Source organism: Macaca nemestrina, chromosome 7, assembly GCF_043159975.1.
Source record: "Macaca nemestrina isolate mMacNem1 chromosome 7, mMacNem.hap1, whole genome shotgun sequence".
Lineage (NCBI taxonomy): Eukaryota > Metazoa > Chordata > Mammalia > Primates > Cercopithecidae > Macaca > Macaca nemestrina.
Genome location: NC_092131.1, coordinates 3,369,911 through 3,391,534, shown reverse-complemented (window position 1 = coordinate 3,391,534; position 21,624 = coordinate 3,369,911). Strand labels below are relative to the sequence as shown.

At 64.1% G+C, this 21,624-nt stretch overlaps 1 protein-coding gene across 6 annotated transcripts in view; it reads left to right on the top strand.

Moving 5' to 3' along the window:
- The first annotated feature begins 2,293 nt into the window (after nt 1-2,293).
- LOC105489830 (kinesin family member 26A) overlaps nt 2,294-21,624 on the top strand; it is a 43,213-nt gene continuing 23,882 nt past the window's right edge. For 2 of the 6 annotated variants that reach the window (XM_024795404.2, XM_011755006.3), the window contains exons 1-3: nt 2,294-2,456; nt 4,899-5,144; nt 17,689-18,135. In XM_024795404.2, the coding sequence (XP_024651172.2) occupies nt 2,319-2,456; nt 4,899-5,144; nt 17,689-18,135 (831 nt within the window). In that variant the 5' untranslated portion in view covers nt 2,294-2,318. Of the gene's footprint in view, nt 2,457-4,406; nt 4,620-4,898; nt 5,145-17,688; nt 18,136-21,114; nt 21,245-21,624 lie in introns of those variants that run through there. The other 4 variants (XM_024795405.2, XM_024795406.2, XM_071099491.1 and 1 more) reach the window with 4 other exon arrangements.

Genomic DNA, 21,624 nt, shown 5'->3' with positions numbered 1-21,624 from the left:
CCCACCTTCACAAGCATAAACCTTCTCTGCAAAGGCGAACGGGGCTGTGCCGCACACTGCATGCCTGTCCCTGTCCCTGTCCTGGGGCCACCTGCCGTCCATCCAGTGTCACCAAGGATGAAGTGAGGATTGGCCATTCCTACCTAGCTGGTTTCCATTACTACAGACACCTCTGGCAGGTGTTCAGTTTCCGTGGGAGTGTGTCTGGGGTGCCTCCTAGCTCCCACCCCGCAGGCTGAAGGGACGTGAATGGGGGTGGGGTGGGCTCTGGAGGGACTGGTCTGCCTCCAGGTCCCGTCCACCTCATCACATATGGAGACAGGAAGGCGCGGAGAGGTGGGGGGGTGGGGTGGTGGTGTGCGGCTCTTGGCCGGCATCAGCAGGTTGGGGAGAGATGGCAGTATGGAGGGCCCTGGGCTCCAAGCACCCAGGGAAGGAATCTGAGCACTCAAGCCCCATGTCCTCCTCCCTCCCTGAAACATTTCTGCGTGTGGTCTGATTGGAAGCTGAGTTCCGGCATTAATCCCATCAGAGGGGCCCTGCTGAATGGTGGGAGGTTTTTTCTGTTTTGCTCCCTTGGTCTAGATTTCCCTGGGGACAGCTCTGACCAGCCGCCGCCTGCCTGGTAAATTAAATGTTAAAAAAAATCCCCACAATGACTTTAATCAATCCACTGACATGGCGGGTGGCCTCCCAGAAGCCCTTGGTCCGCTGAAGGTAGCCCCCCACCCCCGCCCCAGGCTCAAGGTCTTGGATGAGACAGGGTGGGGAAGAGGACAGTCCTCCCTAGTCCCCTTCCTGTGGGGGAGGGAGGGTGGATAGTCCCCAGAGTGTCCTCCTGGACAGGGACAGGGAGAAAGGGGGGACTCTGGCCCCCTTTATAACTTGCCCTGATCCCAGGCCAGGAGTGATAGTGGACACAGAGAGGAAGCAGCTCTTCCCCGCCTCTCTCCTGACCTGAAGCCTGGGTGGGTACAGAGCATGTGGTCACGATCGGCCATGTGGTCAGCAAATCCAGTGTTCATGGTGATTCTGCTGGAGACAAATGGAAGTGCTGGGCTCTGGGTTAGAGTCAGGTTGAGACAATGTCCTCCAGCCTCCACTGGGGGGAGTGAGGGGAAGGGGGAGCAGGACAGTCTTCAGGCGCTGGGGCAGTGGGGTTGTGGGGCATGGCCATGGTCCTTCCCAAGGGAGAGCAGGGGAGTGCAGGGGGCAGAGAGCACAGAAAGTCTAGCCCAGCCTTAGCACCCCAGCCAGGCCATAGGTGCGTGCTGGCGCTGCTGAAAACGTTCTCCTTCCCTCGCCTGTTCACCTTCCAGGTCCTGCTCAAGGCGCATAATGTCCCCTGGGCAGGGTCCCTGACACTTCCTTAACTCCCAAAGACCTTCCGCGTGGGCCTAGCGCATTTAGGCGAACCTCTCTGCCTGCTTGATCCTCCTTCCCCCTTCCTGTCTCAAGCCAGGCATCCCACCCACTTGCGCTCGAGGCTGGGGCAGCCCACAGGAGGAGAGCGGGACCCGGGCTTGAGCTTGCACCCAGGCAGAGCGCCCACCCCCTCCCCTAGCTCCGGACCCTGAAAGTAAAGTTGTCGTGCCCGGCGGCCAGCCCGAATCTCCCAGCCCTCAGGGAGTCGGGGTCGGGCAGGGAAGGCCACCGGTCGCCACCGGATCGGGATCCTGGAGTGGAGGTGCAGACTGCAGGTCCCGCTGCACACGCTCCGTGGTCCGGTTGGGGTGGGCCTTGGAGGTCCATAGGCCAAGGTTGAACGGGGGCTCCGGAGCGTGGGCGGGGTGGAGTGCACAGGTCACTGGGCTCTGAGCGTTTCCATGGGCCAGGACCCCAACGCCCGGTGTCCTCAGGACAGATTGGAGGGGGAAGGGGCTGCGATTATGCCCCAGTCGGAAGGGTTTTACAGCAGCCGCGCTGCCCTCTCCCTGCCGGATACCCGGCAGTAGGCGCCGACGTCTGGGGGCGCGCGAGGCAGGTGGGTGCAGACTGCGACCCGATTCTGGCCTTCATCCTCCGCCCCGTGGCGGGCGGGGCCGTCGCCCCCCACCTCCAGTCCGCGTGGCTGGTGTCTGGCTCGCCGCCCGGGCGGAGGGGGCGCTGTCGGCGCGGGCGGGCGGGGCCCGAGCGCGCGAGCGCGCGGCGCGGAGCAAGCGTAGGGCTCGGGGGCGCGGGCCGCGGAGGACCAGGGCTTGGCGGGCGGCCCTGCGCGGTGCGGGACGCGGCGGCGGCGGGCGCGCGGCCAGTGAGCGCGCGGGCGGGGCGGCGGTGGCGGGAGGCGCTCGGGGCCGCTCCCCGCGCTTCGCTCCTCCATGGCGCTGCCCGGGCCGCCCGAGCCGCCCCGCGGCGCGCCCCGCAAGGCTCCCAGCCTGCTGGAGATGGGGGCGCTCTGCCTGGACTCGGAGATCATCCTGGGCTTCACCAGCCACCTCCTGCGGCGACGAGGCAAGGTGAGGGCTGGCGGGAGGGGCGGGCGGCGTAGGCGCCGTCCCAAGACTTTGCGGCGCGGCTCGCGCGGCCGGGGGTGCGGCGCGGGGAAGGAGCCAGCCGGTCCGGAGCGGCGTCCCGCAGTCCGGGCTGGGACTCGCTGCCGCACTTTCCCCCATTAGCGTTGTCCGCGTCTCCCTCTCCCTTCAAGGCTGTGCCCCAACCGGACCCACCCGGAGGCTGTGGCTAGGGCGGAGAGCGCAGCGCAGTGACTCTCGGGCTCACCTTGCGCCTTGCTAGGATGGGCGAAGTAGGGGGTCAGGGGCCCCTGACTGATTGTGAGCCCCCGAGGTGACTTCAGCCCCCTCGTGCACCCCGTGTTCTGCGGATATGGGATGTGAGCTTGTGCTTCCCAAAGCGCCACGGCGGTAGAAGCGCTGAAGTTGCGGGTGTGGCTGGCCCGGGGCGCAGGACCGGGGCTCCCGACCGCTGCGTGCTTCTGGGTTGCGTGTGTGGGTGGGGGGCCCGGGATATAGAGTGTGTGCGTCCAGGAGCAGTGGAGCGGCGAGTGGTGGTGCTCTCAGCCGGCAGTGCGAGGTGGGGTTTGGGTGTTGTTCTGGGTACCCAGATCGGGATGTGGGCTGACGCCCGTTTTCTTTCTCCAGGCAGCGATGAGATGGGTAGGGGAAGCGCTTCCGGACCCCTAGGCTGGGTGGAAAGGGGCTGCAGGCTTACGGATCTCAGAGAGTGGAGAGCCCCTGCCACTTTATTCCATACCCCCTTGCGTTTTCGAACCCCGAAGGTCATCAATGACCCGGAAAGCCGGGAGGGGGATCACCCACCCCACTTTCTAGGGAGTGCGTGCGTGGGCGGGGAGGCTTATCCAAGTAAAAGAGGGTGGGCAAAACGGAAAGGGCCACTTTGAAGTATTGAGTCTCTGCGAAGGCCTCACTGTATGCGCCGGCAGTAGCGTGTCCTGGTCTCCGCCGGGATCACGACCTTCGGAGTTTCCGCGTGCTCCTCAGGCCTGGGACGTGCGGCGCTGGGTTGCCCCAGTCTCGGAGCCGTGTGCGCAGCGGCCGGCAGGGGGCGCTCGCGTCACAGGGAGCCCGCCCGCCGCGCCCGCCTGGCTTGACCCCGGCTTTGGGGCTGACCCGGAGCCTGGCCCCGGAGCTGCCTGCGGCCGCGGATGCCGGCGACATTTGGGGCCCGGCTAGGCACAGAGCAACTGGTCGCCGGGGAAGTGGGGGGTCGGCCTCCCAGCCGGAGACAAACAGGCAATTAATTCTGGAGCTGAGTTCCCATCTGCCAGGCCTGCTGACAACAGGTCCGGCGCACGCCCGCGGGACCTCCCGCTTCCCGGGCGGCACGGCGCGCACACCCACTTGCGGGCACACGCGCGGCTGTTAAGACACGTGCCGTTCGTAGACGCGCCGAGGCACAGATACGCCGGCGCGGGCGCTTCCCGGCCCGAGGCGCACACCGCCGCGACACTCACCCACGCGCGACAGTTAGACCAAAAGTGGCCCACGATACGCAGAGTACGCTGGGCTTCCTGGAAAGGCGCCTGGGAGTCTGGGGGCCGGGGTCCCACCCCTTCCTCGGCCCACCTCACCGTGGGACTTGGTCAAGAGCGTCCCCTCCGCAGCCTCAGTTTTCCCTCCTGTAGAGGGAGGGGCGTCTGTGCTTCCTGGGAGACGCGCAGCCCTGGTGTCCCGGGAGAGGGGCGGGAGGCGCATGCGCGCGCGCAACTAGCGCCTCGCGCGGCCCTCAGCGCCCCTCCCCAAGGGAGGGACTCACCTAACAGGTTGGGGTCCTTGGAGTACGCGGGGCCGCGCAGGGAAGCGGGGACCCTAACCCCGACGCGCCGCCCAGCACTGGGCAGCGGCGGCGCACTCTCTGGGATCCCGCCCCCTGCCGCCAGCCCCGGGAGCCCGAGCCCCGCCCCGCCCCGGCCCCGCCCTCGCCTCCCGAGCGCGCCCACCGAAGCTACCGCGCGCCCCGCGACACTCGCAGGATCTGCGAACTTCCGAGCGGCTGGGTCGGGCCATGGGGGCGCCTCGGGGCCGGATCACGTAGCCGCGGCGCCCTCGGAGAGCCAGCGCGGCCTGGAGCGCCCGCCGGGCTCTTCCCGCGCCCGGGCCATGGTCGGCCGCGGCGTCCCTCTGTGCGCGGCGCAGCCCGCGGTACGCGCGACCGGGCCTGGAGAGGGAGGCGGGCCGCGGGGGCCCGGGATGGCGAAGATACTCGCGGGGTGCGCCGCGTCCCTGGGGGCGGGGCCTCCTGCTGAGGGTAGCGGACCCGCAGGCGGGACCTCCAGGGATGGAGGGAGTGGGTGAGCGCCAAGGGTCGTGCCCAAGGCTTCTAACTTTGGCGAGAGCGTCACTCTGGGGCAGGGCGCGCTGGGGTCTGGAGCCACCGGACGTCCCAGGCTCACTGTCCGCTTCCGCCCCCACACCCTGCAGGTGGCCGAGGGCGGCCCGGCCCGCGAGCCGCCGCCGCTGCTGGAGGTGTCCCCCCGAAAGAGGCTACCCGCCGGTCCCGACCAGGACCCATGCGGCAGCCGCCCTGCGCCCGAGGGCGCCGGGGCCGGCGCAGAGCAGGGCCACTCAGCCGGCGGAGGCGGCTGGTGCCGCCACTGCCACACGAAGCTTGTGGAGCTCAAGCGACAGGCGTGGAAGCTGGTCAGCGGGCCCGGGACGACCCTCCGGGTAAGTGACCCTTCCTTAGGCCGACCCCTCCGGGCAGGGCCACGCCGAACTTGGGTGGAACTTGGGACTTGGAGGGAAGCAGGGTTCCACTCCTTCCCTGCTGCTGTTTCCACGGAGAGTTATCAGCCAGGACTTCCCCTCTGCGGGCCTCAATTTCCCGGTCTGTAATACCAGGTGTGAGCTAGGGCAGCTCAGCCGGCACCCCCCCACAGGGGCCCTGCTGCCTCGGATGGGAGGGGCCTGGGCTGGCTTTCCTCCCCCAGCCCAGATGTCCCACAGCTGGAACGCAGGATTGTGTGGGAGGAGGAGAGAGCGGATGGCAGGGACTCCACCCAGGGCGGGACAGCTCCTGCCCTGCCAGCAGGGAGAGGTTATTTGGTGCATTGTGGCCCTTGGGGCACCTGGGCCCCCAGCCAGGTATCTGGAAATTGCATACCTGGGGCCGGGAGGCCTGGCAGGTGAAAGGGTGGGTCATAGCAGCTGGGGGGTCCCTGCCTACTTCTCTCCCAGCCTCAAGGATAAGAACTGTTGTCCCACACCTCCTGGGACAGAGTGAGGCAGTGGCCGCCCATGGGGAATTGAGTCTAGGCCCTCTGGGTTCCCCAGGCTCCAGCCCCAGGGGCAGGTGCTTGCAGGGGAGGGGTTCTCCTGGATTTCCAGCCAGTGGGCCTGCCGGCTTTGGAGGGAGCAGGGACCATTGTTCCAGGAACAATGCATGCTGGAAGTTTGCAAAGGCTGGGGGCAGGTGGGGGTCTCCAGAGGAAGCCCGCTGCCCGGCCTTCAGCCTTTATGAAAGAGTTCCTGGGAAGTCCACATAATCCCCATTGAATCTAAATATAGTTCTCTAAGGAGGGCTGTGGGGGTTGGAGTGAGCTGAGACCCTGACTGCCCTGTCTGGGGCTGGGCAGGGTAGGGCAGGGTACTGGTCTGGTTTCTGTCCTGGGCACCCTCTCCGGGCCCTCAGGAGTCTTGGCGAGGGATAGGAGTGCTGCAGCCTCTCTCTCTGGCTCAGGCCAGGCACCTGTGGGCCTGTCCTGGGGTAGGACTGGACCCACCCTGTCCTCTGCTCTGGACAGGCTGCAGCCTTGGCTATACTCTGTGCCCCAATGGCCTGTATCTAGTTTAAAAGGCAGCAGGAGACCTTTGAGGGCCCCCTGGAGAGGGCCAGCCAGAGCTAAAGGCCCATCTTGCTGCCTCATTGGGGAAACAGGCCAGAGACAGGAGGGGCATTAGGACTGAGCTGGTCTCCTCATTCTTGGAGTGGACTTGAACAGCTGATGCTGCCTGGCCCTGGGACCATGGTCCTGGTATGGCGTCGTGAAGGGGAGGGGGCTCCTGGTTGTGGGCAGGCCAGGGGTCCTAGTGGAGAGGGCTGCAGGTCATACTAGTCCCTGGTGGATTCGAGGTTCCTCATATGGGGGGTGTCTTGTTCTCTTCTGGCAGACAGGTCATCAGGGGAGTCCCAGACCACTCATCTCCAGCCTCCCCTGAACTTGGCCTTTGACACTGGAAACTCCTCTTCCGTGCCAGCTGGGGGCTCCCCCTTCTCTGGCTGGCACTGGCACTCAGCACACCGGGGTCCCGGGCTGGGCTCAGCCAGGGCTTTGTTCTGCCCTGGGCCCCCTTCTTCTGCTTTGTGGCCTCCTCTGGCACCTGGGGTCTCTTCTGAAGTGCTGTCCCGCCTGCAGGGTGCTGTGCCCCCAGGAGAGAAGGCCCCATCCTCCACTGTCTCTCCACGGGGCATGGGGGGCTGCACCTGCCATCCTGGGGCCTTACGGGTGTCATTGTGCTGTCCCCTGTGTGGGCGTAGGTCCCCAGAGTCCCAGCAGAATTGCAGCCTGCAGCCCTGGCCTGGCCTCCTGGGCCCAGATGTGTGGACATGGCTGCTTCTGTGTTTGGGTTGGGAGGGAAGTCTCTGGGGTTGCCAGGGTGACCGCAGTGTGCTCCCCGGAGTCTGGTGCACTGTCCAAGGGGCCCTGGCCTTTGCTGTCTAAGGCCAACGTGGCAAGGGGTATTTAGGGTTGGTGTTCTAGGATTTCCCCAGGGGCCCATTTAGTATTTTTTAGGGGAGAGATGAGCTTCCTTGAGGATAGCCCTTTACAGTTTACAGAGAACTTCACAATCATCTGTCTGTCTCATGCTTGGATCTTCAGAGGCCCAGAGAAGTGGGGAAATGTTCTGGGACCCGGCCTGTATGTTAGAGGCCCTCGCCTCTGGGCTCCCTGCCTGTCTCCGTTGTAGAGGGGCGCTTAGAGGGTCGAGGGCCTGCCTGCTAGCATCTCCTTGAATGTGTTGCTCTTTAGCCAGCCCACGATGCCCCCATGGTCCTGCCCATGCTCATCCCCTGCTGGGCCCTTGCCCACCCTCCTGCCAGGAGGCAGTTCCCTTGAGCAGGTTCCTGAGAGTTCTTGGCCTCTGTTTCCTCCTCTGTGACACGGGACCATCTTTGTGCCCATTGCACAGGTATGTGGAGCAGTGCCCGGAAAGGATGCACTCTCACATTGGCGGCTGCTGCTGCTATTTGCTGAGTTAGGGACTTCGAGTCATTGTGCCTGGGTCTATCAGAGGCCGGGTTCCAGGCCTGCCTCTCCCTTACTGCTGCGTGCTCCCATCCGCCTGAGCCTGTCTCAGTTCCCTTGTCTGGGCAGTGAGGGTGACCATGGTCTCCCATCTGGGAACCTCATCCCCATGGCATGGATAAGACTGTACCCTCCCCACCTTTCTGAGCCTGGTGCCCTATCTGGGGCTGTAGGGGAGGGGGACATTCTCTTCCTGCCCAAGTTGGAGCCCCAGGGCATTGTCTTTCCTGATCTGCTTGGCCCTGGATGTGGAGGCGAAGCCCCATGCTGGGTCTCTGGCCGTGGCTCCTGCTCCTCACTGCGCCCCCACACTGTGCCCTCCGCTCTTTGCAGGGTCCTCAGGCCTTGTCTCCGGGCTGACTACTTCAGGACCCCCATGGCCTGGAGCGGTCCCCTGTGGCCTCCAGGGTCCTTTCTCTAATGGGTTGCTCTGTCTGCTGGGTTGCTCTGTCTGCTGTGCCACAGATGCTGTCCTTCTCCCCAGACCCCCTGGCCTCCCTGGGCTGGAGGCCCTTCAGTGTCCCTGCTCTGGCCTCCGAGGCCCCTTCTCAGGTGCCCCCAACTCTGAGATGTCCCTGTGGGAGGTTGCATCCCAGTGCCTCCCATTCAGCAGGCAAAGCTGGGGCCTCCCTCTTTCTCCACGGGGCCCCTTCCCTTCCCCATGCTCACCTACCACCATGAACTGGTTCTGGCAGACCTCTTCCCTTTCCCCGACCTCAGTCCTGGTTTCCCCCACGAAAAGGAGCTCTGCCAGGTCAGGCATGGGGTCCGGGTCACCTGGAGGTGTTTGTTGAATGACCGAGTGACTAGACTTTTCCTCCCACACCCCACTTGCTGGTGGTCACCCCAGGGACTGCTGGGGCTGGATTCCGTCTCTCTGCCCCTCAAAATGACAGTTCCAGTGGAGGATGACGATCCCCTTCCCCCACAAAGGATGGTTCCCTGCTTCAAGGAGAGGGTCCCTGCTTGGGGATCCATTCCAGCTGCTGACAGACATGTCATGTGAGGTGTCGGCTCCTCCTGAGACCCCGTGACATTTGAAGTGTCAATACCAGTGCTGAATTGATTATCGCCCCTGATGGGGAAAATGATCAATTCTCATTTAGCTCCTGTGCATCTCTTGCTTATCCAGGCAGGGGCCTCGTCCTTATGCCCCCGAGAGCTACAGAACCACTGCTGGTGCCACCCGCTGGTGCCACGCAGCTGAACAGTGAGGGAAGCTGCCCATCGAGGCTGTGGCTCTGGGTTCTCCTCCCAGCGAAGCTCCGGAGTGGCCCCTGTGTACAGGGAATCAGCTGTCCCGGGTCTGAAGCCGGGAAGCCTCCTCCCGCTCTGCATGGCTTGGCGAGTCCTGTTTGCTTCTCCTGTTGCCTCTGTGGTTTGACTGGAGGTGACTCCTGCCAGCTCTTCGTTCCTCCTCCGTCACTTGTCCGAGGAGGCCCTCTTAGCCCCCTGGATGGATGGGGGCATCTCTGTCTTCACAGCCTCCAGGCCTGTGATTTGAGGGTCCCGGGTCTATTGCCTCCAGATAGGCAATGGGTCCTGGGAGGGTGGGAGCTGGACCCGACTGGTCCCATGATGGAAGCTTGCCACTTGTGGTCAGAGCCCCTGGGCCCCCAGACTTGGGGCTGCCGCCTTCCCTTGCTGCTTGGAGCCTGGCCCAGCTTCCGCTGCTGCTGGGGCCACCTTTGTACCTGGCAATGGCACCCGCCTCAGGGATCCGCAGGGTGGGGTGCCTGGCATCAGCAGCACTCCCAGCTGAGCCCAGGTGTCGCAGGCTTCAGTGGCAGCCTCTGGAGGTGAGAGGGGCACGGCTCCCTGGCTGGCAGGCAGGGCACTGGCTAACTCTGCCGGGAAGGGCGGTGCTCGGGAGGCTGTGGAGCTCGGAGCTCCCAGTTACTCTCGGGGACAGAGCCTGGGGAAGGGCCGGGAGGAAGCCTGGTCAGGCCCAGCCTTGCTGTGCAGCCTCTGTGGGACCTGGGCTTTCTCTTCCCTGGACGGGCGGTGCTGCCCCCGGGGTTCCCTGTGCTTCAGCATGTGATGGGTTGAGGGCACGTCTCTGTGCTTGTCTTGTCTTTTTGGCTGCTCTGGGGTCCCAGGGATTGAGGGTGGGCGTTTGGGAGAGGACTTGAGCTTAAGGGATGTGAACCATCATCCTCTGAACACCAGCCAGAAGCGGAGATGGAGCCCTAGTGGCTTCCGGGGTACAGGCTTTATGTCGGGGCAGGGCGTGCTCTGGGGGAGTCTGGCCGTGGTCACACGTAGGCTGGGTGGGGACGGGATTGTGGCCGCTGGTCTCACTGCCTCTCTGCTTCCAGGTGGAGGACAGCGAAGGAGGGGGACTGCAGGCCACCCCCAAACCTTCAGCTGTTCAGAGTCCTGCTGGAGGGACTTGTGAGGGTTTGGAGTGGGCTAAGGGAACGGGTCTGGGGCCTTCCCAAAGCTCCCTAAAGTACCCCGGAAGGATCTCTTATTTGGAAATCAGAAGAGCTGGTTTTTGCCTTAAGTAACAAAGAAAGTCTAGTTCTTCTCTTCCTTTGCCTGCTAGGAAACTCGCGGCAAATCTGCTACTCAGCTCTGGACCACATGGGACTTTTCTTCTGTCTTTAATGGGAACGGATCATTCTTTTTGTTCCAATTACGACTGACTGTGGTTGCATGGTTTTGTTTTTAATTTATTTTTGTAGTTCCTGCAAGCCATCACACAATCTTTATGCAAGACAGTGTGGGCTATGAGTAAGTAAATAGAGTAAAAGTGGACTGACTGTGCCTTCGGCGTGTCTGCCTCAGCCTGCTCATCTGGTCCGTGGAAGCGGAGTCTGGGCTGTTGGGGGAGTGGCTGTCAGCTGGGCTTTCCCCGGTTCCTGGTGGTAGCCAGGCTGGGTGGTCTGGCCTCTGGAAATCCTGGCCCAGGAATGGGCAGCCCTTGTCAGCCTCTGAGCTCTGCACCCCCGCTGCTCCCTTCCTGCTGGGGTGAACGCTGTGCTTGATGAGACTTTCTCAGGGCAGGCTCTGGAGGCTGCCACCCCCACCACAGTGTGTCCTTGCCCTGCAGGGCCTCAGTTTCCCACCTGTGAACAGAGTCCTTGGGCTGCGTCGTCACTGATGCTTCCTCTGGCGCTCAGGGTCACTTTTACTTCAAGTGTCATAGTGTCTTGATTTTGCTCAGGGGCATGCTGTGGCCACCACTGCCTCTCCAGGATGGAGTCTTCTAGGCAGGACCCGTGGGCTGTGGTGGCCCGAGGCCCTCCGCAGGGCTGCGCTGTGCTCCATGGAGACTCTTCAGTCCACCTGTCCCCGACCCCAGCAGCATCCTAGGCCTCAGCTGTAGGGCTGGGGAGGGGTGGGTGGCCCAGCCCGGTGCCCGGGGCTGATGGCAATGTATAGTCCCTCCTGGCCCAGAGCCAGGCCGCTCAGCTCAGCGTGCTGCACTGGGCCTGGGATGGATGTACTTGCATCCCTCCTGCGCTGGCGTCTGACCCCATGTGATGGGTGCTGCCTGAGCTTTGGCCTCTGTTTCTGGTGGAGCGTGCCACATGCTGGCCCTCGCCCAGTGCCCTCAGGGAGCTCTTTCTAAATGTCCTGTCCCCATCTTCCCTCCCCAGCTCATAGCTGCAGTTCATGGCTGTGGCCCGGCTCTGCCTCCCGGCTCTGCCTCCCGGCGCGGCCACCCGGCTCTGCCGCCCGGCTCTGCCTCCCAGCGGCCTCCAGGACCCTCACCCCTGCCACCAACGTGACCTCCACAAAGCCCTCGTCCTCCAGCCGCCTGACCTAGCCTGTGGGGGCTCCCCTGAGCAAGGCTGAAAGGCCTCTCCTTCCCTCATCCCTGGGGCTTTCTCTCCCCCACCTCCCAACATTTGCCTTCACCAGGAAGAAGTGTCAGGCGACCTGGCTCCAAGCTTTATTTTCCACGCCTGGCTTTCTATCTTTTTCTCCTGAGGGTGGGGCTGGGGCCCCCCGTTCAACCCAGAGGCTCCCCAAGAGGGGCCAGCAAGGCAGTGGCAAGGGTGCATCTCTGGGCCTTGTGGTCACCCAGGTCTGAGTTGGAACCACAGCTCTGTGGCCCTGGTGCTGTGGCCTGAGGGAGGTGTCTCAGTCTCTCTGAGCCTCAGTCGATTAAGGGGTCACAGACTCATGGCAACCAGTGAACAAGGTGGTTGTTTTTGGGGGTGGGTGGCCCCTAAGGCTGTGCAGGGAGGCCTGGGGTGCCTGGCAGGGGTGTGTCTGGGTGTTGGGATGGTGCCAGGGGCCCAGCCTGCCTGCTGGGTGATTGGGAGAAGACTTGTCCTGGTCCTGCCCAACTTCCTGGCTGTGTTTGGTGTTGTGGGAAGGGCTGTACCTTGTGGGGCATGGGGTCCCTGCCCTCTGTAGATGCCCCAGAGGCCTGTGAGGAGAGGGGCCTGAGGGCGGAGGCCGGGAGGTCTGAACTCATCCCTGTGCCTACTGTGTGGTATGAAGGGCACAGAGGGCTCGGGCCTGAGGAGCCGGGCAGCAGGGATGCAGGGGCGGCAACCACCACAGACCCTCTTTGCCCGCTGGGGAAGAAGTGGGGACGTGGGGTGTGAGTGACTTCACTCGCAGCTACAGAGTCAGGCTCTCCCTGACTTGTCCTTCGCCACTGTGTTTCCATAAGCAAAGTGCTGTGACCACGGGAAAGGCCCCGGGAAGGTGCGGTCCTGGCGTCTGGACGGCTCCTGGGGCGGCAGTGTTTGATCTCAGAGTTAAACCCAGGAGACGGCGCGGGGGTCTCCAAGGGGTGGGCCTGTGAAAAGCCCCCAGATGGGCCTGGCTGGAGCTCACGTGAAGACCGTCACGGGGCAGGCTAGGTGACAGGAGGTGGGCGCTCTGGGGGCTGTGTTTGGAGTGGAGCTGCGCTCCAGCTCTGGGATCCTGGGCACTCTTGGCAGCCTTGTAGGAGGAGTTGGTGGTGTGCGCAGTCCTGTGGCCTCTCACATGCAGAGGCTTCTGAGTTTCTGCCCAGGGATGCCTGGGGCCGCTGGGAGGCAGGGGCTTGATTCGAAACTGAGTCCACGGGGCCCCTTGCCTTGCCCGGTGACTACAGCCTGTACAGAGTTGGATTGAGTGTGCAGGTGACCCCCAAGCCCCTGCAGTGTACTGAGCATGCCTCTGAGCACTGGGGGTCCTGATGAGCCTGCCCCTCTGCCACCCCACCTCGCCGGGGCCATCCTTGCCGATCTGGCCTTTAACCACTCATAGCTCCAGACCCCAGCATGGCATGCGGTGGAAGACAGGGGAGGCCATTGAGGGGACGAGGGTCTCAATGAGCTTGTCTGTGCCCCGGGTTGCCCAGCTGGGCTGGCGCCTGGTACAGGCCCTTGGGGATGGCGTGCCGGCCAGTGCTGGGTGCACTGGGCTGTGTCCCTGCTCCCTCCCCTCCCAGCAGAAGAGGAAGGGGGTAGGAGGCCTTCAGAACTGCAGACCCATAGGATGGGAATGGTCCCTGAAGTCCTGGCTGGCAGACCTGGGAGGGTCTGGGCCTTTAGAGAGGTGCCCAGCTGGGCAGGAGGGGCACTGGGGCAGCCAGGTGTGGCCAGCCAGTTGCCAGATCGGAGCACCGAGCCGGCTCCTTGCCCCCCGCCCTGATGGGCTGCACCAGATGTGGAAATGCCCTGGACAGAAGGGCTGCCGCCTGGCCGGGGGTCCCTTCCTGGACCTGTTGTCAGCTCCGGAAACAGTGGCGGCTCGGGGTTGCAGCCCAGCACGCTTTGTTTGGGAAGGAAAGGGAGGGCAAGATCTAGAGGTCATGACCCGTGGGGTTCTTACGCGGGCTGCCCACACATGCACGCCTCACTGCGTGGATCGGGGAGGGGCTTTGGGGCCCTGTTGCCTTCCCAGCGAGTGCCAGAGCTCCCTTTGTGGAGACAGGTGATGGGGACTCAGAGAGGGCCTCGTATGGCTGAGGTCCTGGGGTCCGATGGCGTGGTCTCTGAACTGGGAGCAGGACCGCCTCCCCGCTCGCTGTCCCAGGGTGGCCTTGCCTGGCGGGGAGGTTTGATCAGCTGTTCTTTCCCATGGGCAGTGGCTTGGCTGGCTGGAGCTGGGAGACTTCTCTCCTTCAGTGACGGGGAACGGGGAGTCCCCGGTGAAGTCCCTCAGGCCTCACATGCAGGAGAAAATGGAAAGATTACTTAAAGCAACTCAGAGACCCCAGAAAAAAAATAAAGAACAAAGTTATGATTTGTAAGTAGCGGGGAGGCTCCCTAAAACCCAGGCGCCTGATGGGTAGGCTGTGCTTGATGCTAAATTGAATCAAATGAAGAAAAACATTTTCCAAATGCAAGTAAAGTATCTGTTTAATTAGACCATAAAGAGAAAATTAAAAGTCATATTTTGCAGTGGAGTAATTACTGTCTTCCTCAAGGCACCAAGGCTGTGCCTCAAGGCACCAAGGCTGTGGAGGCCTGGGTGACAGGCAGTCCTGCTGTCTGGGGCTTTTAGGAGTTCAGATTCCTGAAATTGGGGCAGTAACCCGTTGGGGGCTTGGGCCAGAGGACCTCTTGAGCTGCCGGGATGGCTGGGAGAGGAGGCCTGGCCCCACTGCCGGGCCTGTGCAGAGGTCGGAAGGTGCAGGAAGTGGCCACAGCGCAGGATTTGTTGTTGTTGGCGGGGGGGGGCTGTGCGGGCGGGGAGGGGGAGGGGCAGGGCTGCAGGGCTGGGCAGCCTTTGTCTCTCTGAGGGCTGCGTCTGGAGTCTGCTGTGCGGGGAGCAGTCAGTGGTGTGGGAGACCCTCGCCTTCGCCTTCTGGGGCCCAAGATGCCCATCTCTGGGAGCCACCTGTGTCAGCAGTGGCCTCCCTGAGCCCCTCCCTGGAGCCCTGAGTGCTGGCCCAGTTTGCTGGGTGGGGCGCTGACTTCTCCTCCTGTCGTAGCCGGACAGTGTGCTGGGCCCCAGGCTGGTCTCGCAAATGGGAGGTCTCGGGTCCCCTGGGCTGGGCTGTGTGGCTCTGAGTGGCCCCGGCAAGCAGCCCTGTGGTTCTGTTTCTGCCCGAGCAGCCTGTGCCCTGGCCCCTGTGCTGTGCCAGCCTGGTGCAGCCTGGCTGGTGTGATGGCTCAGTGGTGGGGGTGATGGCGCCCGGTCCCATTCAGCATCTTGCTGTCTTGCGCTAGGCCGGTCTTGCGTGAGTGACTAGGGTTGGAGAGATGGCCCCTGCCCTGTGCCTGTTCAGGGGCTTGAATTCCTGGGGCCTTGGGTGGGCCTCTCAGTGCCCCCCATGGAGCCCGCTGGGTCAGGGTTGGGTGGTGAGAGTCCCTGAGAGGAGGACCTGGTGGCCCGTCCTGGGGAGGGATGCGTGGCCCACTCAGGGCTTTCGCCGTGGGGCCCGGCCTCCAGGATGCTGCCTGGCACCTGGGCTGCTGGGGGAAGGTACCCTGGCCCAGATGCCAGGGCCGCCGCTGTTGCTGAGCAGGTGACCGGCAGCCTCGGCTTCTCCCCAGTGGGGGCTTCAGCTTGATGGGCCCCCCTCCAGCACAGGCCCCCAAACACCTGGGACTTGGATGCCCGGAGCTCTGAGGCCTGGATAGGTCTGGGGCCTCCCTGGCAGCTGCTGTCTGAATTCCTGATGGCGAAGCCGGGTGGGGGCTTGGGCGGGGGGCACTGGGCGGGGGCCGCTCTGGCTTCCTGTCCCCTTTTCCCTGCCGCCCCTCTGCCTGGCCAGCCCATGGTGGGCGGTGCATTCTCAGGTCGGTCGGGGCTTCCTCCCTCCCCTGCCCTCGCTCTGCTTCCTGCCTCCTGCCGTGCAGCCCGGGAGGGAAGGGCAGGGTGGGCTTCCCAAGGCTGAGGTCGCTGGATGGGCAGAGGCCGCCTGGCCTGTGGAGAAGCTCCAGAACGGGGGGCTGGGGGCCGGGCTGAGGGCCGGGCCGCTTGTCAGGTTGGGTTAATGGCTCCAGCAGGCGGGGACTTCCTTCCCCTTCACTCCGGCCACCAGGGCAGCCTCCTGCTGAGTGGAAAATCAGCATAATCTGAGCCCGACTGGAAAACAGGCCCTGTCTGCCCTCAGCTTGTGGCTGGGACTGAGGCCAGGGGCTGGTTCTGGGTCCCACATGTAGACCTGTGTGCCCGCTGGCTGCGTCAGCAGAGCTAAGCGGGGCTCCTGCAGTCTGCTCTGGTAGGGCCCTCCCCGCCCCCTCCCCTTCCTCCTCCTCCTCCTCCTCCTCTGCAGGGCTCCTTGTGGCTGACCTCAGCGAATCCCCGAAGCAGCAGGAGGGAGGGGCATTGGCTAATCGGGACCAGACGCGCCAGGCACTTCAGAGGCTCTGCAGGCCCCTGGCTGGAGGAAATCCAGGCCTCTGGAGTGGCCCATAAATCAGGCATCTGGGCCTGGTGGGGGTCGCCCTTTCATGCGACCTGGTCTGCCTGGGACTGTGGGGAGTGTGAGGTGGTCCTGGGGGAACATGATTGCCACACATGCTTGGCTGACACCGGCCACCCTGGACCACAACTGTCACCACGGTGAACCTCCAAGGCGTCTGTGGACGCAAGCGCCCAGCCAGCCAAGGACAGGCTCAAGGAATGTGGGTGGGGTGAATGAGACACCCTTTCCCCGGTATGATGGGCCTCAGCTCCCTCATCTGAGAAATGGGCACATTTGAGAAGGCCGCAGTGCCTTCTGTGGCCAACAGAGTGGCTGCATTGGAGTCTTGTCTTGCCTGGAATCCCTTGGGGCAATGTGGCCAGCCATTGAGCCAGGGACTGCCTGGGGCCAGGTGGGGTGGGGAGGCCTAGGTTGCGGGTGGTGGGGAAGTTGGGGGCTGGTGGAGGACCCCTGTCGGGTGGTGTTCGGAAAGCCCTGGGTGGTCACAGCCATAGCAGGGCTGGGCTGGTGCTGTCCGGGGGGCTGCCCAGGCTGGGTGCCCTACAGCTGGAACACCCTTTGGGGAGGGGGTGCAGACGCAGAGGGCCTGGCCCCCTCCACAGAGAGCAGGACAGACACTGGTCCTGGCTCTGGCCCCGACTGTTGCAGAGCGGTCCCAGGGAGGGGCAAGGCCAGAGCCTGGTGGGGTGGCGAGGGACACGGGTGGGCCCCGGGAGGAGTGAGCCTCTTGGTCAATTCTCTCCTGGTGAGCTTTGCTCTGTGACTTGTCTCCTTCTTGCTCCTCCTCCTCCTCCTGGAAGACGTCACTGCCTCCAGGAAGCCCTCCCTGAATTTGAGGCTGGGTGAGGAGCATCCTCTGGGTTCTCCTGGGTCTTGCTTTTAGCCGTTTCTAAAACCCAGTCTCATGGCCGGAGAAACCTGTGTGTCCCACCAGTTCAGGGAAGGGGACAGTCACCAAACAGGGTGCAGCCCAGTGCACAGCTCAGGCCCTGGGGGCAGCTGGAGTGTGTGGCGGGGGGCGGGGCCCTGGGTTGTACCCAATCCTGCGGCCCTTGCGCCCCTGCACTGAGCTCATGTGCCCTCTAGGAGTGTCTCCGCGGGTGGCCTTGGCTTCTGTTGACACCGTTACAGCAGCACTGGTTTGATTTTCCACCTGCCCCACTGGGGCTGGAGACCTGGAGAGGAAGGGGGAGGGTCTCCTGCCCCCCCGCTCCGCCTTGAGTGAGTGTGAGTGAGGGAGGCCCTCGTGGCTCTGGAAGAGACGTTGCTTTTAAGGGGCCCTGCTTCTCGCCAGTGTTCTGCGTGTCCCCGGCCAGGCGGCCTTAGCTGACAGTGGTCTGGTTGTCCAGGAGCCACAGACCTTCCTTGTTAGCCGCAGGCCGGGGTGGTTAATGACGGCTGGGGAAGGTGGGCAGTTAACAAGGACACTGCGAGCCTCACGGTGAAGCCCGATAATTATTTTCCTGCTGGGCTCGTGTGGATGAAACTGTTGGGGCTTATTAATCTGTTACGGATGGTGTGGTGGCCAGGCGGGGGCTCGAGGCTTCATGGAGGGCGAGAGTGCTGGTGGGCTCTGGGTGCCGGCCCTCCCTCCCCAGGCGCTGACCTTCCTTTTGTCCCTTGCTGTCCTCAGGATCCTTGCCTCTCCGCCCTGCTTCTTGACAAGCTCCCAGCACCTGGGGCCCTGCCAGCCTGTCGCCCAGAGGCCGAGCGCCGCTGTGACGTCTGCGCCACACACCTGCAGCAGCTCACACGGGAGGCCATGCACCTGCCGCAGGCCCCTGCCAGCCACGAGGACCTCGACGCCCCCCACGGAGGCCCGAACGTCGCACCCCCCAGCACCACGACCAGCTCGAGGGACACGCCAGGACCAGCAGGTCCTGCAGGGAGGCAGCCAGGCCGAGCAGGGCCAGACAGGACCAAGGGGCTGGCCTGGCCCCCCGGGCCCAGTGTCCAGGTGTCTGTGGCACCTGCGGGTCTTGGAGGGGCGCTGAGCACGGTCACCATCCAGGCTCAGCAGTGCCTGGAGGGCATGTGGAGCGTCTCGCGGGTCAACAGCTTCCTCCCGCCGGCGTGCCTGGTGAGTGCCTTTCTCAGCGGATGGGGGCTGCTGGCCTCCTCCCTCAGAACTGGGCTTCCTTCGGGGGTTTCTGTCCACGCCGAGTGCCCTGCAGTAAGGCTTCCCTGAAGGGAGGGACTGCGGGCATGGGGCTTCCCCAGACACTCCTGGGGCCCCACATCAGATGCACCCTCCATGATGCACAGCAGCTGCTCTCAGGTCCCTGCCTGACCTTCTTTGGGAGCACGTGCCCCTCCCTGGCTGTCTTTTGAGACTGGGGGCTGAGGGCTCACCAGCGCCCAACACAGGGCTTGGCGATGCACAGTGCACCGTATGTAGATCAGGGCTCACCAGGCAGATGGAGTAGGAGGGCCCTTGCGGCAGAGCGAGGGCCCGTGCGGAGGCCTGGGGTGCGAGGCATCCATGGACGTCGGTGTGTGTGGCTGCGTGGAGAAGCCTCCCTGCATCGCCCGCCCGTGTGGCACCCCGGGGGCGGAGGGACGTGTGGGCCCCCCTGCATCGCCCGCCCCTGTGGCACCCGGGGGGCAGAGGGACGTGTGGGTGGCTGTGAAGAGCCCTGTTTCTGCCTGGCACACTGTCCAGTCACCGCAGAGTGACCAGCACAGGCTTGCCCTTCTCCCGTGGTCTCCAGGCCTGGTGGCGTTTCCGAGGGCAGACAGAGGTGCAGAGACCCCGTAGTCTCTGGGGCAACATTGGCCGCTGATCCTGAGGCCGGCCAGACCCTGGCCTTGCCTTCTGGGCTTTCGGCCTCCCTGTGACTGGTGAGGTGGCCTGTCTGGACCTCAAGATCCTGCCCCAGCTGGGGGCTGGCCTTGGCTCTAGCTGCCTTGGCACTGGCTGCTGGGCTGCCCTAGGGGTCGAGGTGCACAGAGGCCCATGGGAGGAACTTCTGGACACCCCCTGAGTCCCAGCTGGTGTGGTGATTCCCCGGTGGCCTCGGGACCCACACCCTTTCACCTATGAACTCCCTGGTGAGGCCAAGAGGAGGGAGCCCTACCCTTGCCATGAGGTGCCTCCTGGCCCCAGGGCTGGGCATCCTGGGAGGGGTAGGTGGGGACGGTGCTGGGGGCTGCAGCAGGTGAGCTGGGCAGCATCCTGGAGGAGGTGGCATTGAGCTGGGCGTGTGTGGAAGAATCAGGGGCTGGGCCTGAAACCCAGGATGGTGGGCACAGGTGCCTCCGTCTCCTGCTCTTGTCTCCCTGGGCCACTCGGCCTCACTGCACCCTGTCTGTTGCTGAGGGTCCCAGCGGGTGGGGGTGGAGAAGATTGCAGACCCCTTGCTGGGCAGCCCTGCTGGTGGATGGCGCACTGTGAACGGCAGGCATTTAGGCACCCTCTCTGTGTTATGTGCGCATTGATCGTGGCCAGGGTGGGTGGGAATGGATTTATAATTAGACAACGGTCTGGGCAATCAATAGGGAGATTATTAGAACCATAAATAGAACTTTAGGATTCAGATGAGGTAATTTCCCCTGAACCAGGGCATCGATCATTAGCGTGGCCCTGGAATGTTAATGTTGCCTGTTAGACTCTAGAGTTAAATACTTGTGGAGAGATGCGCTGCAAATCTCCACCACAGACCGTCAGCCACCCCTGGGCCGAGTGAGATTGTTCCAAGGCGAACATTGATCTGGGGCGAGCGGGTGGGACAGGGGTGCTGTAGCCCTCTCTGTTACACGATGTGGAGAGGAGGGGCGGGGCCCAGCCATGGCACTTTGGCTTCGGCCGAGGCTTGGCAGGGGATGCTGAATGTGGCTGGGTCTGGCCAGAAGAGGCTGATCCTTAGAGGGGTGGTGGGTGGTCCAGGGCTCCCAGGACCCCCTGCAGCCACAGGTGGGGCCTGGAACATCCCACATCTTGAGCATCCAGAGACTCCTGGGCTATGGAGCCGCCTGGCAGGGCTGTCCGGCGGTTCTTTCCTGGCTGTTGGGCCAGGCCCTGTGCCTGTCCCTGTGCCTGTCCCCCACCCCTCCTGGCCTGAGAGCTCTGGACAGTGGTCATGGGGGCCACCCCAGTGCCCTGTCTGCACCACCAGAGGCTGTCAGGGTCCGGGACACGCTGCGAACCGTGGTGCGTTTCACACTGTGAACCAAGCTGCGAGACCGAGGCTGTGACCTTCAGGGCCCACAGTGGGCTGCAAGCGGCACAGTGGACGCCCACAGAGGGGCGGCCCGGTGGGCAGTGTGGGGTGCTGGAAGTGTTGGCGGTGGCCCAGAGGAGCTGGGGTGCCTCCGTACATGGAGGTTGGGTGGCACCAGCTTGGGGGCTCCTGCCACCCCTGTGCCGGACTGCAGGGGCTCTGGAGGGTGTCCCATGGTCCTCACAGCTGAGACAGGCCAGGCAGGGCCAGACCTTTCAACTCAGGGCTGTCCAGGCCCTAAGGCCCTTTGAGTGACGAGGCTGGAGCTTCTCGTGGGTGGGTGAATCCGCCCCGTGGGGCTCTACAGGGTGGCACACATCCACACCTGTGCAGGGGTGACACTGGCAACGGAGAGTTCAGCTCTGAGCCTCCTTGGCCGCTCCTCAGCCCCTCCTCCTCCCTTTCTCCCCCAACTTTTCAGCACAGAATAGCACCCAGTGAAGCATTTATCTGGGGGGCTGGTGTCTTTCGCGGGCCAGAACCTTACAGATGCGTTTAGGCTTGGAGGGCTCCTGAGAAGAGGGTTAGCTTGGCGTTTCCTAAACTGTGTTCCATGGAACCCTGGTGTTCCCGAGGTCGCAGGTGCTCTCTGCTGGCCGCCTGGTGCCTGCTGTGGTTAGGAAGCTCCCACTGGGGTGGGTCCCGTGCGGCTATGCTTGGGGCCCTTGGCTCTGCGCCCCTCGGCCTGACGCTCCCCTCTCTCCTGCCTTTCCTTCCGCTGCTGCTGTGGCGCCTCCATCACACGTTCTGTTTGGCCGCCCGCCCCCCCTCTCTTCTGCCCCCGTGTTGTGGTCTTCCCTCTCGCCGTCCTCCCCCGCCCCCGGCTCTCGCTTTGCCAGACGGCTTCTTTTGGCATGCCCGGGCTCTGCTTCCGGCAGGAATTGGCAGTGGCCGTCCCGGCGGATGGGGCGGTGTCCCGGCAGCGCGTGGGACGGTGGAGCCGAGGCGCGTGCCGGACTCCTGAGACAGGTCAGTGTGGGAAGGCCCAGCTGGCCGCAGGCCTGCACCATTGCTGGGCGGGGCCGGAGCCTTCTGGCCGGAGGTGGAGAGGCCGGCTTGAGATGGGGGAGGGCTCGGGCCCTGTGGGAAGAGGGCGGAGGAGCCGGGTGGGCTGTGGTGTAGCAGCTCTGTCCCTGTTGTGGCCCCTCCAGCCTCAGTGCCCCTGTCCAGTGGGGGAGGCAGGGTATCCTGGTGCCTCACTGGACACTGTGATTGGGCCTGGCCCAGGATGCCAAATGTGGCCCCACGGTGGTGCCATCGCGACCAGCCACCTGTGGGTGCCGCGCTAGCTGTGGGTGGTACGACCCCGACCCTGGCCCCCAGGAGAACTGGCCCTGGGTGCTGACTGC